Below are 21,756 nucleotides of genomic sequence, written 5' to 3' on the forward strand. Positions count from 1 at the left end.
TCTCTCAGGCTTTCACAGAGAGCACATTGGCCAAGCAATGGCTGCGACTCATCCACATGGCAGACACTGACAAAAGATCCACAATCTGAGGTACAGGATCTCAGGATAAATCCTGAGGGGATTTCACGGACCTTCTCAGACCCAAAAGCTACAACTCTTGTTGCCTAGGTCCTGCTTTACCTTGGTCTTAACCATCCAGTAGAAAAGTATGAAGATGAAATACAGGAAGTAAAGTCATGCTATTATGTTGAGCTGTGGGGGACTCAGGTCAACAATTTCTGACATTGTCAGTTAAACAGAAGACCCACTGCTATTATGGGCCACTGGACTCTTTTATAATATTTTGTTGAGTTTACACACCTATAATATTCAAATAACGGAACTTAACAAAAAAAGGGTATACAGGTGAAGGTCCATTTGTATCTGTGTATTCAAATTGGTTAGGATAGATATATAGTTACATTCTCTTAATGAATAGAATGATTTGTTCTAATGGTGTTTGTAAATAGGGTCTCAAGTCCGCATCTTGTACAGCAATTAACCACTAAGAAGAATATATGCAGTGTGTTAATTATTGAAACTGTCCTAGCGATTTGATTTGAAACTGTCTCATTGCTATTTGTTTATCAACAAAATTATGAAAAAAAATAATGGTGTTACAGTTTGGTAGCTCTCATTTGGATTGAGTGTGTATTTGATTTAGTAAGATCTAAATTAATCCACCTGTTCGTGGTTTTAACATAGTCACATTTGCATTGACTGGGTATGGTAGGTCTCCAGATCAGTATTTGTTTCTGTGGTGTTCTATGTATGTATGTACGTGTGTATGTATTTATATTTTTTATGTGTGTTTAGTACAGGGTCTACAGGATTTACAGAGTCTCACTAGGTAGGTTGGATTTGTAGTAATTCTCCTGTTTTCAGCCTTCCATGTGCTGGGATTATAGGCTCTGTGTTGTTCTTCACTGGTTCATATTTTATTTCATTTCACATCTTACTTTCTGTCTCTTGTGGAGGTACAATTTGTGTAGTACATCCTACCATTAAATTTGAATCCTGCATTCACCTTTGTTAGACCACAAGATTGAGGTGGTTTTTTTGTTTTATTTTGTGTTTTTTGGCAGAACCAAAGATTGAGTTTCGCTTAGGATTTTTCCCATTTGCCTGTCTAAGCAAATACAAACATTCCCTAGTTATTCTAGAACTCTGATAGCGAGCCTTGTAAGAGCTTTTAATGATTTGAACTATGCATTTCAGTGTGCGCAACAGGGTCATCATTGCTCTAGAGGAAAGACTATTTGCACATTTTAATCAGCTTAATTGTAGTCCATAGGCAAATACCCGCAACTCTTGCTTTGCTGTTTCTGATGTCTTCAGCTTTTAAAAAATCAAAATATAAGTCTTTAATGAGTAATGAATAATGAGTTAAAATCTGCATGCATGGACTAATTTAGGTTGAAAATTATAAAAGAAAAATGCAATTTCATATTAAATGAACAATAAGAAATGAGCCCTATCAACTTTCTTCAGGAGCCCTAAGTTGAATGCATATCATTTCTAACAAAAGTTATCTATTTGCATAGCCTATCAAAATATTTAGATGAAGAAAAAAAAATCTCAACTCATATTATGTCCCATCCCCAGTAACATAGAACAAAATGTTAGAACCAAAAATAACAATTTATTTTATCCTATTTTCTATAGCCAGCATTCTTTCAAAACTGTTGAGATCGTTTATTCATTTAAAATTAGATTAGAAGAAATAAATTATTAAATGAAGCAAATTATAGCATACTTTCAAAATATACAGTCATAACTAACTAAAACTGTGAACTCTAGGAAAAAAAATCCTCTTTCAACTCCACAATTCTCAAATAGGTCCTCTACCATTTAGAGGAGTGAGTGAGGTGGAGGTGTGTATGTGTTTTCATTTAGAATGTGTAATTGAATCTGTATACCTCTCATGCCAAGAATATTTGTTGTTCAAAAAGAATCCTTGGTTATATTACTTAGAGGCTGTGTTAGTTTCTTAGGGCTCTTATAACAAGTAATGAAAGTGGCTTAAGACAACAGGAATGTCTTCTTGGAGGCTTTAGGTCACAAAACAAGGTACGCGCAGGACCATACTCTTTTGAAGGCTGGAGGGGAGGATCCATTCTCTCTTCTAGCAAGAGGTGGCTTCAGTATTCCTGGACTTGTTGGCATAATCATTTGAATATTTGCCTCCGTGGTCAAATCGCCTCTTTGTTTTCTCCATGTGTTGAATCTACTTGTATGAGGATATTGGTAATTGGATTCAGGGCTCATCCAGATGATGCAGGAGAATCACTTTTCAAAAATTCTTAAGTCACTGAATAAAGGTGAAATCTATTCTTTTCTACTATGTAAAGTAATACCCAGAAGTTTCAGAGATTAGGATGGAGCTGAATAATTACAAAATTGTAATGGAGCTGAAAAATTTCTGTTGTAACAGCAAACAAAAACACTGAAAAATCAGTCAGTAAATTTGGAGGCAGATTTATTTACATTGATGGGCGCTGGCCAGGATTGTTGGCTGTGTGATTGGTTCTCACAGTATGCATCACAGTGACCAGCTGTTTGTAATAAACAGAAGTAACAGGAAGTGTAACAGGAACTTTACCTGTGAAACTAAGAAACTACTGGCTGGGGTGGGTGGGCATTTTCTGCTACACTGTCACCTCATGACATAGCTGATAGCTTGTAGGTTTATCATGGTATTTCATACTCGTGGTGGCTATCCATAGAAAATCTTTTTTTGGAAACTTGATACCTTATAAATGCTTCTTTTCTGATAATTCTTTCCATCACCAATACTAAGTTATCATCTACATTAGTTGAAATTTATTACCTATAAATATAAAAGTACGTTTTTTATAAACAAGTGCAAATACTGTTTAAAAGTAAGGTTGTGGTCAATTTATAGCACTTCATCTTGAAAGGATTGGGTGTAGGGAGGGACCTTTGTTCTGGGGACTAAGCTGCAGGAGTGGCAGGGCATTTTATCCGTATTTTTAGAACAGTCTGAGAATGTATTCCTTGTCTCAGCTGTGTGCCTCAACTACTGAGTGACAGATGTATGCAGTTCCTTTTCCTGATCATCTGTAGACAGCAGGAACAATTCTGCCTTGTTGTTTTGTGCTGTGCATACATGTTCCCCCAAAATGTTCTCCATTCTTTCAGGCCAAGAACCTTCTCTGCACTACATCGACTAAATAGCACAAAAGCTTGAGGTTTGAGGTTTTTGCTGTTTTTGTTCTAGCTTGTGTAAGACATACCTTCTAGAGGTCAAACAACCTTGTCTTTCTATTTTTGGAACTACAGAAATGGGTATTTAACTGGTCCAATATACCATGCTATTATGTGAACTTTACTTCAGAATTTATTTATTTATTTATTTTGGCAGAACTGGGGATTGAACTCAGGCCCTCGCACTTGCCAGGCCAAGTGCTTATTCAACTGAACTATCTCCCCAGGCCCTACTTCTGAATTTTACTAGAAATTCACTTGCTGTAGTATTAGAAGATCAGAAACCTTTTTGTGTTTGGGAGGCAGGGGAGGAATCCACTTTGTGTCCCTAGCACCTTAAAAAAATAAATAATGAATATATTCTAAACATCATTTTAGTAAGTCCATTCATACTGAAGATGAAAGCGACAAAATAGAAAGTAGACTCAGGAATCTTCATCAAAACTCCTAAATACTGATTAATTGAACCAACTCAAAATTATTAGTAATTTCAAGAGAAATAATCTTTTTCTTTTAACAAGAAGGGAAATGTTGACTTCTCTTTTTCTGTGTGTGAATGAGTATCTCACCGAGTACAATGTATTACGTTTAAGGGATGCATGATAATTTTTTTTGTTGACTATAAGTCTGGCTTGTAGACCACATAATAGATTTTAACTGAGTGTTTTGTTTTATTCCAGTATTGGGGATTGAACCCAGGGTATTCACACAGAACTACATCCCTAGCACTTTTACTTTTCATTTTGAGACAGGGTCTCCCTAAATTGCCCAAGTTTGGCCTTCAGCTTGTCCTTTTCTTGCCTCGGCCTCTCAAGTGCTAGGATGGTGGGTGTGCACCATCAAGTCCAGCTTCAGTTGTATTTCAAAATAAAAAGAAATGGTGTTATCTCATGTTTTCTTTTTTCCCAATTGGATTTTAGTTCTCTTTCATCTTTGATATATCTGCTTACAATTAGGAGCCTATTTTAATGCTAACTTGGTATTAAGCCTGAAAGACTTACAGTGTACAGTTTAAAAAATCTGTCATTAATTGAAGTATTACTATGTAATGATTTTAAATTTTATATAGAAATAGAGAAAAATAAAGGCAATCAAGAAAGGAATTATTTAATTTTTTAAAAAAGGAAACTACAAACTTAAACATTCTGATTTTACCAGTCAAGGGTGATAATCTGTAAGTGGAGTACTTAGAATGTATCAGTGCAAGGAGAAAAGACTGGTAGTGTTTGTTGAGAATGATGAAAATTGAGCTTTTAAGTAAAGATTAGAATTTCGGGAAACATACCTGCCATTATGAGCTTGATAGCTTCTCCATGCTTTTGGTGAGATTTATAGTGATAACAAATACAATTGTATGAAAGGTATCAACATTTGTTGTTCAGCATAAGTTGATAAACATGTTCCAAAGTCATGTACCATGCAAAAGATTCATTCAAAGCGCAGGATAGGTCTGTGGGTCTTCATATAACAGAGCATAGAAAATTCATTACGAGCTTTTGAGTTCCAAGCTACAAACCTTTTCAAAACTATCCCTTGTTGAGTTCTGGTGTAGTATCAAAGAACTACATACATAACTATTTGAATAGCCAGTCTTCCGTTTTGTAGCTACATGTTTTAGTTAAAAATTTTACCCTATATTTCAACCAAAATAACATACTGCAACAGACTGAATATAGTTAGCAGAGAAGAAAATCCAGCTATTTCTGTTAAGGAAGACATTAAAGAGATTTTTAAAAATCCAAAGCAGTGCTGCTCTTCTCACTTTGTTTTTGGTTTTAGAAAAGTTGCTTTTCTATAAACGTTATGTTATACACAGTGAATGTTTGTTATTTTTACATAAATAATAACTTAAAGCTTTATTTAATTTTAATTAACATTATAGACATTTTACATAATAACTCATTGAGTTCTGAGTAATATTTAAGATGTAAAGAAGTTCTTATGTAAGTCGGAGAATTACTGACTTAAGAGGTGGCTCCCTCCGCATGTGGATTGCGTCTGGGATGAGGTTGCACTCCAGAGGGGCTTACACATGGGTAAGAGCAATGTGGAGGTGAAAGATCCAGTTCAGTGGAAGGGGTGGGAAGTAGAGTGGGGGAAGGCCATCACAGGGAATTAGCAAGATGGAAGGTGTTAATAATGGTCCAGTTGGGCTTAAGCTGACTGAGAGACTTGTAAGGCCCGTGTTGACGTAGCTACATGTGGCATAAGGAGTGGGAGAAGTGCAAGATTTCTGTGATTCAGCCTGTGAGATTTAATAACAGAATAGAACTGGTGAAGAACTGGAAAATGAAGCAAGGTAGCCAGTCAGCTGTTGTGGTACTGTGGAGCACTGCTTTTGCTTCGAATTAAGAAGCTGTTTTGATGCTAAGTGCAAACTTATCTATAAAGCTAATGAAGTATGTATTTATTGGTTATTATAAGGTATGGTCAACAAATATAGTGACATTTAAATATAAAATTTGTTACTATAAAAGGTTAACCTCCCTCAAAACACTGCTGTGCCTTGGAACATACTTATCCAGTCATTCTTGCCACTTTCTGAAGTAGTTCTCCAAGTCCCCTTTCTTGAGTATCTTTTTGCAGTTGCCTCATTGTCTTGAATCAGTTCAAATAATATATAGCCATTTCTGTCAATGAAAGCATTACACTATGCCCTCATCGACCTTACTCCCTGAGCCTGCCTCTCTGCGACTTGTGCCTTTTCCCTGAAGTCAGGACAACCATGAAAGGCAAACCTTTTAAATCATCTTAGAACCTGGAGGCAATCACAACAGTGCAACTGTGTGTTCTTCTGTTTTTGTGTATGCTACTTTGTGTATGGTGTTAGACCTTACTAACTCATGTTCTTTTAATTTTTTGATGTATTTGCAGCATTATATAAAACGTTTTCTCATGAAAACAAATTGTCACAATTTAATAGTGAAATTATATTTTAAAATTATACAATTAATGGTACATGGAAGAGGAACATCTATTTCATTTTCTTTAAGGAGTATTTTTCATCAAAACTTACAGATAATGTGTGGATGACTTACCGAGTTTTGTTAAAATGGCCAGAAAAAATCTCTGGCAACCATTTGAAATGAAAAACTAAACCAAATGTGTACTCTGATGAATGCATCTCTGAAGGAATAAGGATGCAAGTGAATTACCAAAGTTTGAACTCACTAAAAACAAAACATGTTTGGGTTTTCACTGAATCTTAATTGTAGGCCTATGTATTTTGTTTTGTAAGCTAAGTTAAAAGAAAATTGCCTACATTTTTGGAGGCCAGTATTGCAAGACATACATTGTACCATAACTTAACTTTTCGCACTAAAAACTGCTGTTCATGTTTTTCAGCATTAACGTGCTTGCTTTCTTTATGTAGGTGAATATATAAAAAACTGGAGGCCAAGATACTTCCTTTTGAAGACAGATGGCTCCTTCATAGGATATAAAGAGAAACCTCAAGACGTGGATTTACCTTATCCCCTCAACAACTTTTCAGTGGCAAGTAAGTTAATTGTTGATTCACCTTGTATTTATTTATTTATTTGTGAGATTCTGTCCATCAAGTATCTTAGGGTATATAAAAAGCCTGTGTGTGTGTGTGTGTGTATGTGTACATAAATACATAAGTAAATGCATTCAAAAATTTTTATATGCAAATATATTCATGTATTTTATATAAATACATTCATATATTCTATGTTCTCTCTCTCTCTCTCTCTCTATATATATATATATATATTTTTTTTTTTTTTTTTTTTTTTTCACGGAATTTTTCAGCTTTGCTAGAAGTGTCAGTACCTTAGTATAGAATTAATAATATATGGTCTTACACAGTATAATATAGTTTAATTTGTCACATTTGAAAATCAATTGGAATATGTGCCATTTCCCAAATATATAGTTAAAAGTTTTTTTCCCACAAAATACAAGCAAAAGGGCTGGGTTTAGAGTTCAGTTGCATAAGTGCCTGCCTGGTAAGCATAAGGTCCCAAGTTTGAGCCCGGTACTGGGGGACACACACACATACATATATACACACACACACACACACAAATCTTTGAACTTAGTCACAAGATGTTACAGTGCTTGGTACTTTTCTAATCAAGGTTTTTTTTTGTCATAATCTTAGCTTATTTGTTGATTGTGTGATGAAAAACAATGATATACATTAGAAATTTTCAGGGATGATTTCAAGTTTCTTCCTTACAAATATCAACAACGTTTGTCGTTTATTTAGAAATTTTATGTTGGTTTAAACATGGCACAAAAATAAACTGAAAGATGATGATGACAGTGACAGTAGTTGTTGTTATGTTACCACCAGACCTTTCAGACTGTTGAGGCATACTAATTTACCAGTGAAAAGAGTTTTCTGTGTTAATTCAGAAATAAACCATTTTTAAGTCATTGTGTGAAAGCTAGAGTCTGTATCATTGAGATACTTGTTTAAACTAGATAACTTAAGCTTTGTCTTGGTTATATGTTGTTAGTGGAAAAGATATATAGGAAATTTGAAACTAAGGTGCAGTTAAATAGCACATGATCCAAGAAAATAGTCCTTGAATGTTACACTTCTAATTCATTTACCAGGATTAAAAACTTCAGTGTTGTTATCCCTTTTTTGTCTTCTATTTAAGAGAAAGATAAATCAAAGAACTTGTGGAGCCATCTGAGTCATAAAGATACTAACTTATACTGGATTCATGTATGTAGGGATTTCATTTTTTAAAAAGACCATAATCATATTAAATATTTTAAAAAGTACCTTTCTCCCACTATGACGTTCATTAGATATTAATGGCTTTATTTTAGTATTTTATTTATTTACTTATTTGGTATAAGGACTTGCTAAGCAGCTCAGCCCCATAGTGATCCTCCTGTCTCAGCCTCCCCAATCTGGGATTATAGGTGTGTGCCATCATCACACCCAGTTTCTATGGCTGGCATGGCGTGCCCAGGGTCATGGGTCTGGCGCAGCATTTGGTACTGGGGATCAAACCTGGGTCCTTGTGCTTGCCAGGCAGGTGCTTAGACTGCCGAGCTATCTCCCCAGCCCATGATGGCTTTATTTAGTAGGAAGTTATTTTTAAAACCCTTTTGCTAATTGAAATATCTTGTGTTTTGTATTGACTTGAAAATGTTTAAAGATCATTGTTGAACTTTTGTTTTAAAAAGATAGGAATTACGTTTTGAAGCATTAGTATCATATATTATCAAAGCAGTGTCCTTACTAGCATTCTACTGGTTTGTCTGAAATAATTTATGAAAATATAGAATTCTTGTATCTGCTGATCAAAATGTAGCATTTTTTGACCTTATGAAATTTCACACCCCACCAAGTTTTAAAGATATACTGTATGTCACAGTCTGCCAACATCTGCTCTAACACTTCCACTGGCAGAGGCTGAAATAAATGCTGCACTCATGGAGAAAGATCCTGGTTAGTGACTGACAGCCAGCTTATCCATGAAATAAATATCAGTTGACATCTGTAATCTTTATTTGTATAATCAGGTTAGTTTACTTGTCTCAAACTAAGAAGTGGTAGACTAGGTCCTTAGTTTTCAGGAGTATCATTAGCTTGGGCCTCACAGTAAATAGATTATTTTTAAATCTTATTGTAATCTTAATAATTACCTAAGGAAGCAATAATGAGATGGTAGTAGTAGAAGAAATGGCTCCTATTTTAGCTGTGGCACAAGCTGCGAGTATAACCTTGGCCAAGTTATTCTCTGAAACTGTGATTTTACTCCTTCATCAGCATGGCAGAAACACTTAAATTCACTGAACTTTATATAGTTTGTTATTCTGTAAGGTAAACTTCGAGTAGACCTTTGAAGGTTAAGTAGAGGTTAAACTAAAATACAGGAGAAGGATTTCTAGGCAGAGAGTGTCAAAATAGGTTTCTGTGAAGCCTTAAGAAAGGGCATAGTTGGAGCAAGAAGAGGCCTCCCCTTTCTTCTGTCTCCATTTTATATATTATTTAAAAAGATCATTTTATGAGGCATTTCTGAGGCATTCTGGGAAATTGTTAAAGAGCTACCATTTGAATGCTCCATTTTTTAAATAATTAAAATCTACTTCAAATTTAATCTGTGTGGGTTTTAATCAGATTTTCATCCCCTTGGACAAAAGTAGAGCCTGAAAACTGGAAAAGATTTTAGAGTTGATCTTTCCAATCTTCATTAAATTGTGAATGATTAAAATTTTTAAAAATTAAAAAGTGGTCTATACTCAATTATTTGTACTTAATCACTACAGTTGAGCTCCTTGTCTTATCTACTTGATAGAAGCCACTTTTAATGAATTCTTCAGTGACCGTTTAATTTCCAGTGTAGGGAGAAAGAATTACTTTCCATGGTAGGTTCATGGCTGATGTCCTTGTTACAGAAGACAGATTAGCAAGAGAACAACCTACAAGTATGTTTAATGTAAGTTTTACATGGCATAAAAACCTTTGCAAATGAAGACCCACACAAATAGCAACTTTCGTGTTCTGATGTCTAGGTTTAATGAAGGGGCAGGGCATCATGGGGAAGTGTGGTGGAGAAGGAGTATCCAACCCTTGTGGTAATAAACTGAGGGGATCTTAGCAAGGCCTCTTTATTTAGGTCCTTCTTTGTGTCCCTGTGTCTTCAGAAGTGAAAATATTTCTTTCCTCCAAGTATAGGGAAAGTCAGAAAGTGCTTTCTAGGTGTTATGACCTACTTGTAGGGAAGCAGGGCAAGAGGAATACAAGTGCAGTCTTCTATCCTCCTGTTTCTACTGTTTTCTCTAATGCCAGAATCCCATATTTGGGGGAATACTCAAGAACTCCATCCTTAAATAGACAATTTTGAGCTATTATTTTTTTCTGGATTTATTTCTAGACTACACTTTGTTCTGCTGATCACCATCTCCTTCTTGAGAAAGTCTCTCCTACTGTGTGCTGGGATTTCTCTTACTTGTGATAGTTCTTCCTTTTTGTAGTACTCAGTGTTGGTATTTTGCAGACTTCTGGCCAAGAAATCTTTGTACTGCACATCTTCCTTCTGGCTAGTCACCTTGACTCTTAAGGTTTTAGTTACAACCTGTGTGCAGCTTACATCCACACTTACATTTCTTCAGTTTAGGCTGCTCTGGGTAGTGTTCACTTGGCTGGAAAACATCTCTGCCTTCCTTTTTTTGACTTGACATGCTCTAAACTGAACTTGATATTTTTGTCTATTTCTTCCCCTATTTTCAGTATCTCAGTTCTTAAGTTGCCTGAACAGAAATGTGGATCCATTCCATGCCTTTTCTTTCTGTTCATGTCTTTACCCTGTTCCTAGTCCCTTCCTAGTCCTGCTGATTTATTTGCCTTCTTATGTCTTTTACCTGCTATGCCTTTTCCCATGGAATGAACCCTTCATCTCTGCTATAGATTCTTAACTAGATTCTTTGCCTTCAGTTTGTACCACTCATATTCTTTCTGCTACAGATTCTTAACTAGATTCTTTGCCTTCAGTTTGTACCACTCATATTCTTCCTTCACATGCCTGTCAAAATGATTGTTCTAAAATTATATCCTAACTATGCCATCCCTTGTGAAAAGCCCTGCTTACTGGATAACGTCCAGCTTCCTTAATATATCATACAAGGATTTCTTCAATCTGGCCACTGCTTTCAACTCTTGCTTTATATCTTTGCTCTGTAATTATGATATGCTTCAGTAGTACTGAATTGTTTATGGTTTCCCTATACAACCTTTCCTAGTTTTCTACTCTTAAGCTTTCTTCATGCTGTTCTTTCTAGTTGTAACGTCTTTCAGTCTTCTATATGCCTGGATTTTTTTTTTAAGTTTAATTTAGATTTACATTCCTTTCTCCATTCTTTCTAAATCATTCCTCTGTGTTTTTCTCAACACTCTTATCTTGTTATAAATATGTTTCATGTACTAACTTGTGAGTTATTTTAGGCATAAGAGCCCTATTTTATATCTCCTAGTGTCTGCATTTTAAGACATCATAACTTGTTGATGCTTGGAAACATACAGTCAAAATTTTTTGCTTTAGATAGTTTGTAAATTCAGCATTCTATTTCAGTAGATAATAACAGTTAAGTATCAACGTTATACACCAATATACTGTCATTTAAATATTGTTCTCCTTCTCTACCTCCTGTTGTGTGATGTTGTTAGTCAGCTTTCCATTAGGTAGTAAATACTTAAGTAGAAGTTTCAACTTAATAAAGGAAAAGGTGTTTATTTAGGCTTACTTTTGGAGGTTCTTATCATGACTGATTGACCTTGTTGCTATTGGGCCTGTGGTGAGAAAGTACATCTTGGTGGGAATACATGGCAAAGCAAAACTGCTTAACCTCATGGCTAGGGGGTAAAACAAAGGAGCACAGAGTCTCACAATCCCTTTCATGGGTGTGTCCCCAGTGGGCTAAGGATTTCCCATCAGGCCTCACCATCTCTGTGAGAGCTAAACTGAGGACCAAGCTTTACACGTGGACCTTTTGAGAACACTGAAGATTAAAAATTTAAGAGATATTTCATTTCATAGTTAGAGGTGAGACCTAATTTAGGGTCCAAGTACCAACATTTAGTAGTTTTCCATTGGCATCTAAAATAAGAATCCCATAAACCCTGTAGAATAAATGATAAAAAGCCAAGCATTGTGGGGAACACCTGTAATCCTAGTACCTGGGAGGCTGAGGTGGGATGATCACCATGACTTCAGTGTTAGCCTGAACTACATAGCAAAAACCCTGGGAGGGAGGGAGAGAACAGACAGTATTATTTGATCTTCATCATTCTTTGGGTGGATAAAATATGAACTGTATGTGGCATTGCCTACTAAATGTAGTGCCGTAGAGATGGCAGTTGAAGAAAAGTTTCTTCAAAGACACACATCTCCAAATAGAATTATGACTTGATAGATTTCTAATTATTGTAGGTTAAGATTGTCTGGGTGCATAAAACACATTTTGACTGCAAAATAATATAGGATACACACATTGTTCCACAGCTCTGTTTAAAGGTACTCCGAAAAAACAAGCCCAGTGGTCATTGTCTCTACCATTTTAACAGTTACCAACTTCTCTCTGAATTATTACCTTGCTCAACTCCAAAATGGAAATAATTTCTCTATGAAGGACTTGAGTGTTTACCTGTGTGTTTTAGATTCATCCTACTTCTGAAAAGTTCCTTCTTACTGGCTGTGGTAGGGAGGAGTGCCATTGATGTCCCAAGAAGCATTTCCTAGAATTTCACCTTAATGTGTGCTACAACTATTGTTCTCCCTGAAAATACCCACCCCTTTCTTCCGTGAAACCCTTCTTCAATCTCCTCTGTAAAGAATGGATCTGTCTGCATTTTATAGGCCAATTTAACAAATGAAGTGTTTCCTGTGTCTTATTTTCCTTCTTTTTTTGTAACAAAGTAAGGTAATTATGGGAATTAAGTTTACCTGAAGTCATCTTTATCTCTGAGTAAATGTTAGCTTTTGAGATATTTAAGAATGAAGAGAAAGAAGCTTATTCCTACTAATGCCTCCACTGAAGAAATGTGGAAATGGAGTACACTTACGATGTTATTCTTAGTCTTACCTAACACATACTACATCCAAGAATAACTTCATACAGTTGCAAATTCTCATAAACTGTGTAAGTATATATGGATTATGAGAGGTTAAAATAATTCACTTTTAAAGGTTTGTTAATAGTGATACCCTACTGGATACTAAAAGAATTGTACAATACAGTGTAGGAGCTGTGACCTTGACTCTGGCTGACATTCATGGAGAAAACATAACTAGAGGAGGAAATAAAGATTAATTTCAAAATGAAATTTATAGAAATAAACACTGTAAAAATTGGAAGAAGTAATGTGGTAAGGTAAGCCAGGGTGACTAAAGTTTTGAATTTATTCAAGAGTTGAGGTTAACAAGGTAAACAAAGTAAAAACAGGGTGTTGGAAGGGGAAGTATGCTAGTGAGGTTAACATAAGCAAACAGAAAGCCAAGAATTAATAAGCCCATTGTTTTGTGTATAGTATAAGCAAAATGCTAGATGGATAATTTTTATATTGGAGAAAGAAAATTCTAAGATTAAATAGATTGCAGTTAAACTGTGGAAGGTCTTGAAGACCAATTTGATATTTTTATCAAAATTCTTAGAACCCATCAAAAGTTTTTGAGCATTGAGTGTTGAAATCAGTATTTGCTTTAAAGCTGGGGCACCTATAGTGTTTGCTCGTAGTGTGCAGTAGTGGAATATGTGATTAGAAAACAGGTCCCGAGTGAGCAAGTTACTGCCTCATCTTCTTCCTGTCCACCCTCATCACTATCACCCCAGGGTACCCCCTCCCATCTTTTTTCGGTAGTATTCAGAAGCAGTGTGTAGGATATGAATAGATTCCTTTGCAGATATCATCTCTCAAAGAAAAATAGTCTCCAATTTTTCTCCATTAATTTCTCCAAGCTTCATTAATTATTTTTGATGTATATCCAGAATCATTTGCCAAAATTGTAACTATACTTATAGACTTTATTATTTTTCCATAATCACTTTTTATGTTCCATTTCTAAAACATAAGTTGCTGTATCTTGTTAGGTTCAGTTACATACGGAATTCCTAACTTTTTATTCTGAGTGATTTCTTAGACCATCTAGTATGTTTAATCATTTGAAGGTTTCGTATGATGATCTCTAATTGTGGTATGACTTTTAGGTAAGTGGAAAGTTAAGTCTAGTAATAGAAAAGAGTCTTACTTAAAAATGTATCATAGCCAGGAGTGCTGGTTCACACCTGTGATCCCAACACTTGGGAGGCTGAGGCAGGAGGATTGAAAGTTCAAGGCCAGCCTGGACTATAAAGTAAGACCCTGTCTTAAAAGAAGAAGAAGAAAGAAATGACTCACTGCTCACTTAGTCAGATTACCTCCCAGTCTTCATTATTATAAGTGGTGTTATGTTGATACATTTTGTAGAACTTAATCTATATACTGAATTTAGAATTTGGAATGGAGAACACCTTTAGGCACTTGTTTCCATCTCGCCAAATTAGTCCATTGCAGAACCCCCCTCCCCCAAAGAAAAATGAAGCTTAATCTCATTTTATTGGAAATTACTATGACAAGGCTGAGTGTCAAATCTGACTTTCAGGAATGAGAGTAGCCTAGGGATTTCTGAGTCTTCACCAGTGACTTTTAACAGTACATTTTTCTGTGTGTCTCATTGTGTTTCTTATTAAGCGATTTTACTGTTTGATTATTGCCTTGTTTATAGGTAAGTTGCTTAGATTTTTATTTTAGGTCCTGTATATTTGTAGAAATTTTCATGATCTCTCACCCTTCTTTCTGGATGTTCCTTGGAGCCAGACTTTTTAGATTGTAAGTCCAGTTTATCAGAATATTAAGGAATATGGAGGTTTATAAAAAATCATAAGAAACAAACTTCTACAAGACATTTACTTTGTATGCTCATTAGAATATTTGCTTAGAATTATATATTAGAGAATCATTGGATTTAGGAGTTAGAAGAGCTTGGATTTGAATCTTACATTTCTTTACTGGTATGTAACCTTAGACAAATTGTATAACTTCATGATCTTTATTTTTTCATCTTTTGAGCAACCATGAAGGTTAAATGAAAATGTATATGTGAAAACATTTTGGGGCCAGGGAGATAGCTCAGTAGAATAAGTGCCTGAGTTCACCCTCCCCACCCCCCGTACCGCAAAAAAAACCCCACAAAAACTAAAAAACAAAAAACATTTTGTAAATTTTAAAGTGCTATACAAGTAAAAGTTTTAATATAAGACAGAAGAGCCTCAGTAACATTTGCTGAATTGAGTTAAATGACAGTCATTTTCTTTGATTAAGTTACATTAGAGTGGTTTGGGGGAGGCTGCTCTTTTAATTTTCTTTAAAGACTGTTGGGTGATAAGCAGAACCTTTTGTAACTCTCCCTTGGGGTGGAGAACAAAGGATGGTGGGGGGTAATTCCTTGTTTCCTTTAATGCTAAGAGTTTTTGTCTTAGGGAGCTAGTTCTTTTCTTGACTAACAAAAGTCATATAAATCCACAAAGTCTGCTGCTTCCTCCTCCCTCCCTCAGCTATCACTGTGGCCAAAAAGGCAGCACTTGTGTAACTATTGTTACCCCTTTTTAGCCAGAAGTTGGACTTTTAAAAAAATAGAGATAATAAAATCTTCAAATATTTTTGGCTATTTTAAGAGGCTATCTTAGAACCAGGGATGCTGGCACATGCCTGTAAGCCTAGCATTTTGGGAGGCTGGGATAGAAGGATCACAAGTATAAGCTCATCCAGGGCATCTTAAAGACATGCAAGACCCCGTCTCAAAATAAAAAGTGTTTGGGATATAACTGAAAATCACCTCCTCATTACCTTCATTGGATGAGAGATTAAAATTAGTGCAGTTCATAGCTAACTGCTCCCTCTGCAAGATAGAGGATAGAATGGGGGTTGTTTTAGTGAAAGAATGATCCACTTCAGTACCTTACTTTAACTGCTGTTAGGACAGAAAAGAATCCCTGCATAGCCAGTCTTTCTTCTCTTCCTTCCTACCTTGCTTTCTTTTCTTCCTTCCTGTCTCCTTGCCCTTTTCCCTTTGTCACTTAACTTTTCCTAACGTCAAAAGTCAACTGTCATCACTTACCTGTGGCTGCTTGAGTAAAGGAACATGCTATGTACAATTATTATTACTGAATAACTTAAAGTACTTTTACTTCTGACACTTTCCTTGACTTTCCTCGTCTTCCCAAATAACCTTACACACTGTTGTTTCAAAATTTCCTACCATGTGTATGCGTGTGTGTATATGATTTAGTCACACAATTTGGAAACACATTATGAAAATGAATACTTATATATTATTAGAATGTCTAAAGTTCTGATGAGTATTTAGAAAGTTTTTATTGAGGGCTATTATGTTCTCAACATCGTACCAGGTAGTGAGGGAAAGAAGGAACTAAAGAAGGAAACAAAACTTTCTTTGACCGTTACTATGTACCAAGTCCTTTCACAAATGTTAATCTCATTTAATCTTCACACCAACACTGTGAGGTAAGTGTTATGTTCCCAATTTTTAAGAGATTCTGAGAAGTTATGTGACATCTTTTATGTCATTTACCTGGCAACTGAAAGAATTTAAACCCAGAGATGATAGAATGTTAACTTTTAATCCTATGTTCATCTCATTTTTCCCCTGAGAAATGATGTAACCCTTGGCTTTGAAAAATTTATAATATACTTGCAAAAGTTTTCTACGAACACTTAGAATTAAGAGTTTGAAGTGTTTTTATGGTTAAGTTCTAATGGAGGTTTTACAATGAAAATACACCATTAGAACTTAGGGACGGGAGGGCCGGCCAGATAGCTCAGTGGGCTAACGCGCCTGCTTAGGCAGAGCACAGGGGCTGGAGTTCAATCCCCAGCATGCCCTGCCAGCCCTGCCCCTGGGTTGTGCTGAGACAGTAGTTGAGACTGGGCATGTGGTGTGCCTGTAATCCCAGCGCTTGGGAGGCTGAAAACAGGAGAATCACTATGAATCCGATCTGTGTAATGAGACCCTGTAAACCCTGTGCTAAATACATTAAAAGCAAAATGAAACGAAACAAAACAAAAAGCCAAGAATTTAGAAAAGTGAAGGATCATGAAAAAAAGAGAACATCAAGATCATTAGAAACAGATTACTCAGAAAAAATGAGATTTCAAAAGATAAAGTGGATTCTAGTAACAAGAATAGCATTAATTTGAAAAATTATTTCTGAGAAACTTTGGCCGTCTTCTTTCTTGTTGAATGAAATGGTATGAAACTCTTCAGAAATGAATGAGAGCTCCAGATGGCACAGTATTTTCATGCTCTTATCTAGAATGAAAAAGATCCAAAGAAAAAAGAGATGATAGGAAATGAAGATGACAGTTGAAACGTGTAACAAAATGTCTGAGTCATAGACACTTTGTGTTCTCCCAGTCAGAGGTAGGCCCTGAGAACCCCGTGAACTTATGGGGTGTTCTGTGTACATTTTCCATAGTAACACTCCTTTCTAATACTTTTTCCTAGTACATAAATAATTTCAGTAATACAAATAAGTGTTCCATTTTAAAATACCTTTTTAAGCTAATAGTTTTAACTTAGAAAAAGATACATTCTCTGTAGCGGTTTATGTTTAAAAATTCTGTCTCCTCATATATAAGAGTGTGCATAAAGATTCACCACCACCTGCAGTCTGTATGCAATAAAGAGATGTGGTAGATTTTTGTAAAATTTTTCATTACATATTTTTAGGTATTTAGGTTGAGTAACGTAACACCACCCAACTCCAGTCAGCCTTGGACGCTGTTGCTTTATTTCATTACCGATGCCCAGATTTTTTTCCCATGACACCCTTTAGTGTATAGGAAAGAAAAAAATGATTCTGTTTTCATACCTTTCTGACAATGCTTCCTTAGGACCAGGGAAGTTTATAGATAACTTTTGGTTAAGTACAGATACCTACCTGATTTATTTGCTGTATATTTATTTTAATGTATCATTTTTAACATAAAATTTTGTTTCTAGAATGTAGAGAACACTGTACCTTTTGCTATTGTAATTAGAACTGTGAGTGTATATATGCCTATTATGTTTGGTGTTTAATCCTATTCTCGTAGCGGATTAGGAGGGATTTATGTAAATAAGGGAAGAGAATTGACATTTTAAAAAACATTCTGTATTATAGGTGCTTTATCTTTGTAATCACATTTGTTATAAGAACATGGCATAAATACATTGCTAACACCCCCCCAACCTAAATAATGACACATACCTACAGAGATTTAAAAGAAAAAAATCTTTCCCAGAGGTTCAAAGCAAATAAATACCAAAACAGTGATTTGAGTTCTCATGTGATATCTAGTTTGAATACTACATATAATTGTATCTGGGTTTCAGAAACAACTCTTTTCAAGCAACATGTGGTTAAGTACCCGCAGAAGCTTAGGGGGTATGCTATGTATTATGCACAGTGGACTAATAGTGGACTGTTATTGTGGCTGCCTGGTAACTAGATTATTTGATAGGAATTTACTATGCAATTTTAACCATCCTGAGATTCAGAATTTGTAATGACTGAAGCATTTAGATTGAAAATTTTTTAGTTCATTGTTTTTCTAAAATTCAATGACTGGGGTTCTTCTATCCCTGAGCCTGCCATGCCAGCACCACCCCCGGGGCACGCGGAGACAGCAGTTGAGACTGGGCATGGTGGCACATGCCTGTAATCCCAGCTCTTTGGAGACTGTAAACAGGCGAATCACTATGAGTCTGATCTAGTAGTGAGACCCTAAACACCCTGTAGACTCTTCTCTAAAATAAAAATAATAAAATGAAGTTTAATGACTGACTTACTAGTAATAGATGGTTTTTTGAATCATTTTGTGTTTTGAGGAATATTAACAAATTACTGCTTGTGCTATGCATTATACACATGTTGTTCACACTTTTAACATTCTTGCCTTTAATCTGTATTGTAGTTGTAAAAACTGCTCATGAAATTTCTCAGTGGTGATGCATGTTTAAATAGTGGAGCTGTGATCTGAACCTGTAGCGTTCAAGCCCCAAGACAGTGCTCTTTGAGTCCCTGCAGCTGATGAAAGCATCTATGACAGCCATAGGGCCCGATTGGACAGGTTTCTCTCATGAAGGCAGGTCAGAAACTATGGATTTTTTGTACCTCTAGACTAGTTCGTCAGTATCATGGACCAAGTCTTGTCATTCCCCCCTAGTATATAAAAAAATATTTCAGAACTTTTGGCCACTTGCATTTAAGACAACTGAAATTTAATGGTGAAGAATCACTAATGTATAAAATGTCAGAATTGCTATTCTAATTTTGTCAAAGCAATCATAGGGCTAAGTTAGCACTGAGTTTTAAAGGTAAGACCACCTGGATATTTGTGGTAAGTCATACAGTCATTGCATTTTACGCAAGTTAGACTTGAGGGACATGGGTCCTGTTGCTTCCTGAGAGTTCTTAGTAGGCTAAATCTGCCTTGTTGCCTATCTCCATATCTTTTATGTTACTTTTGAAGCTTTTATTGTATATTGGGTAAAATTTTAAATGAGGCCTAGGCCAAGAGTTGAGGGAAGGGCCTTTAGATCTTGGAATTCAGAAAAGATATAGAGAAACCCTGTTCAGCTAGAAATAATACATAACCAGATGCTAATGAAAAAATGAAATGCAGGGGAAAAGAAAAGTGACGAGCGTGCCTGTTTGGAAGTTTTATAGAGGAGAGTACATTGCCCCTTTATTACAATAATGTTTCTGCACTATAATAAGGTCTTTCATTGCAAGTTCAGCCTTTTTCATTCATTCGTTTTGTGCTCTGCTTCCTCTGTTACTAATTGTCAGCACAATAGTCTTCCAACTATGAAGTCTCAGTGTCCTTTTGGACCAATTTGTCATTGTTTTACTCCCTCATCCCCCAACCCATGCACTCAGCATCTATTACTATGGTTGCATTTTTAGACATTTTTTATGTTTTAAAATGGCAATGCTTTTGAAACATGCCAGAATAGTGCATGATAATTGAATCATCTATCCAGCACCAGTTAATGCTTCCAAAAGCACTCTGGTAAGGTTTCTTTTTTTTTTTTTATTATGCTCTTATAAGGTAATTTAAAATAAATACTTAATTATCTTTTATGCTGTTCATATGAATTGCTTCCTTCAAAATTCAAAGTCCTATCGAAATAGGACATTTTGTTAAAATAGTTTTGTAAAAATGTACTTTTTACAGATTTATTGTTGCATCATAAATTCTTTGAAATTTTAGAGACTAAAAGAAAAACTATTAGTAGCTTGTTTTGACTTATGATTTCATTATGACTAAAGAACATGTGAAGTTGACTTGGACTGACCACCCTGCATAACTCATGTTCACACTCCAGACAAGTCTGCTCCATCTAATTCATGACAACAAGCTTTTTAACATTTTCACCAATATTTCAAATATTCTCTCAGTCTTGTTTGAATAATGTGGTAATATTTATCTGTAACAAAATCTGGAAATACTATTTATTGACATGTATATATGACTTAGAATTTTCCCAATCTTGTAATGTTACTTTTAAAAGTCATGATCTCAAGACAGGTGACAATTATTTTTAGTTCATGATAAACATAGGCTTGGTCAATTTTCTTTGGGAAAAGCATGTTTTAATAATGTGTTCTACCCATTTGCCTAAAATATGCAAGTAAAGTATATAAAATTTATTATAAAGAAATAAGCCTTACATTCTTTCTTGTAAGCAGTCAACATTTTTAAGACAGATAAAAAAGAAAAGCCAAAAATATAAAGCTAAATAACGTGGATGTGACACTCAAGTTTTATGTCTTTAATGGCTTGATGATTTTGAACAAATATCTTTAAAAGCCTCCTTTTTTCTTAAGTTTACGAACCAGAAATAATACTTTAGAATTTTGAGATTAAGTAAGAAATATTGTATGTGAAATCTTTCCTCCCCCTCCCCTTCCTCCTCACCATCCTCCTCTTCCTCTTCCTCTTCTTCTTAAGGTATTTGGTACAGGGTCTTACTACTCAGCTCAGACTTGTAGTGATCCTCCTTTTCTCAGCCTTCCCAGCGCTGGGATTATAGGCATGTGCCACACCCGTCTTGGTGGCCTACTCAGTGTGCCTGGGGGTGTGTCTGGTGCAGCATGTCGTGCTAGGGATTTAATCCTAGTCCCTGTGCTTGCCTAAGCAGGTGCTTAGTTTGCTGAGCTATCTTGCCAGCCCTTATATGTGAAGTCTTAATTTTGTAGTATAGCAATTGATATAGTGAAATTATTATTAATTAATTTTTAAGGACCTAATAGAAGGCAAAATTTCTAGAGTGAACTGAATTGGCAAAGATCTAAAATTAGTTATCTTCTCTTGTACCTAAGAATTTATAGAGATGTTCTTATAGAACGCCGAAAGGGTCTCTTTAGTTAGCTTGGCACTACTGTATATCAGTTAAACCAGATTTTAAAATAAAGCCTTCTGTTTTCTCTTCTCACCCTTTTCCTTCCCTTCCTTCCTTTAGTAAAGACCCAGCCATGTCTTCATGGCTGTGGTTGAAACCTTTTAAACTTTATTTAGAGTTAGAATTCCTTGAATAGAAAGAAAAAAATCTTTTATCTTCTTAAATTTTAAGCAGTTAGGGAGAATTATTTCCTGGAGAGTTCAGATTCTAACAATGACTGACTGTCTTTATAATTTAAATGAAATTGTTTGATATTGTTGATTATAATTCTCTGAAATTCTTTGTTCATTTAGACAGTAGTATGCTTTAGTCTGTACTCTAGGCCTTTTATTTTCTGTATTTCTCCAAAGAGGGGAGAAATTCTTTGTAAATCTAATCTTCTATCTAGAGAAAGGATATTTCTTAAATGTTAAAGCTGTTTGCACTGAGGTCAAGAATTAGGTTAAAGTTTAAATATGTTTTCAGATTACATTATTGGGATTTATTTTAAAAATAC

The 21,756-nt window shown here is 35.3% G+C and overlaps 1 protein-coding gene across 2 annotated transcripts in view; it reads left to right on the plus strand.

Annotated features, from left to right (window-relative positions):
• Akt3 (AKT serine/threonine kinase 3) overlaps positions 1 to 21,756 on the plus strand; it is a 284,685-nt gene that overhangs the window by 129,509 nt on the left and 133,420 nt on the right. For both annotated transcript variants that reach the window (XM_004626833.2, XM_023710180.1), the window contains exon 3: positions 6,641 to 6,766. In XM_004626833.2, coding sequence (XP_004626890.1) covers positions 6,641 to 6,766 — 126 coding nt within the window. The remainder of the gene's footprint in view (positions 1 to 6,640; positions 6,767 to 21,756) is intronic.

Source organism: Octodon degus, unplaced genomic scaffold, assembly GCF_000260255.1.
Source record: "Octodon degus isolate 3935 unplaced genomic scaffold, OctDeg1.0 scaffold00017, whole genome shotgun sequence".
Taxonomy (NCBI): Eukaryota; Metazoa; Chordata; class Mammalia; order Rodentia; family Octodontidae; genus Octodon; species Octodon degus.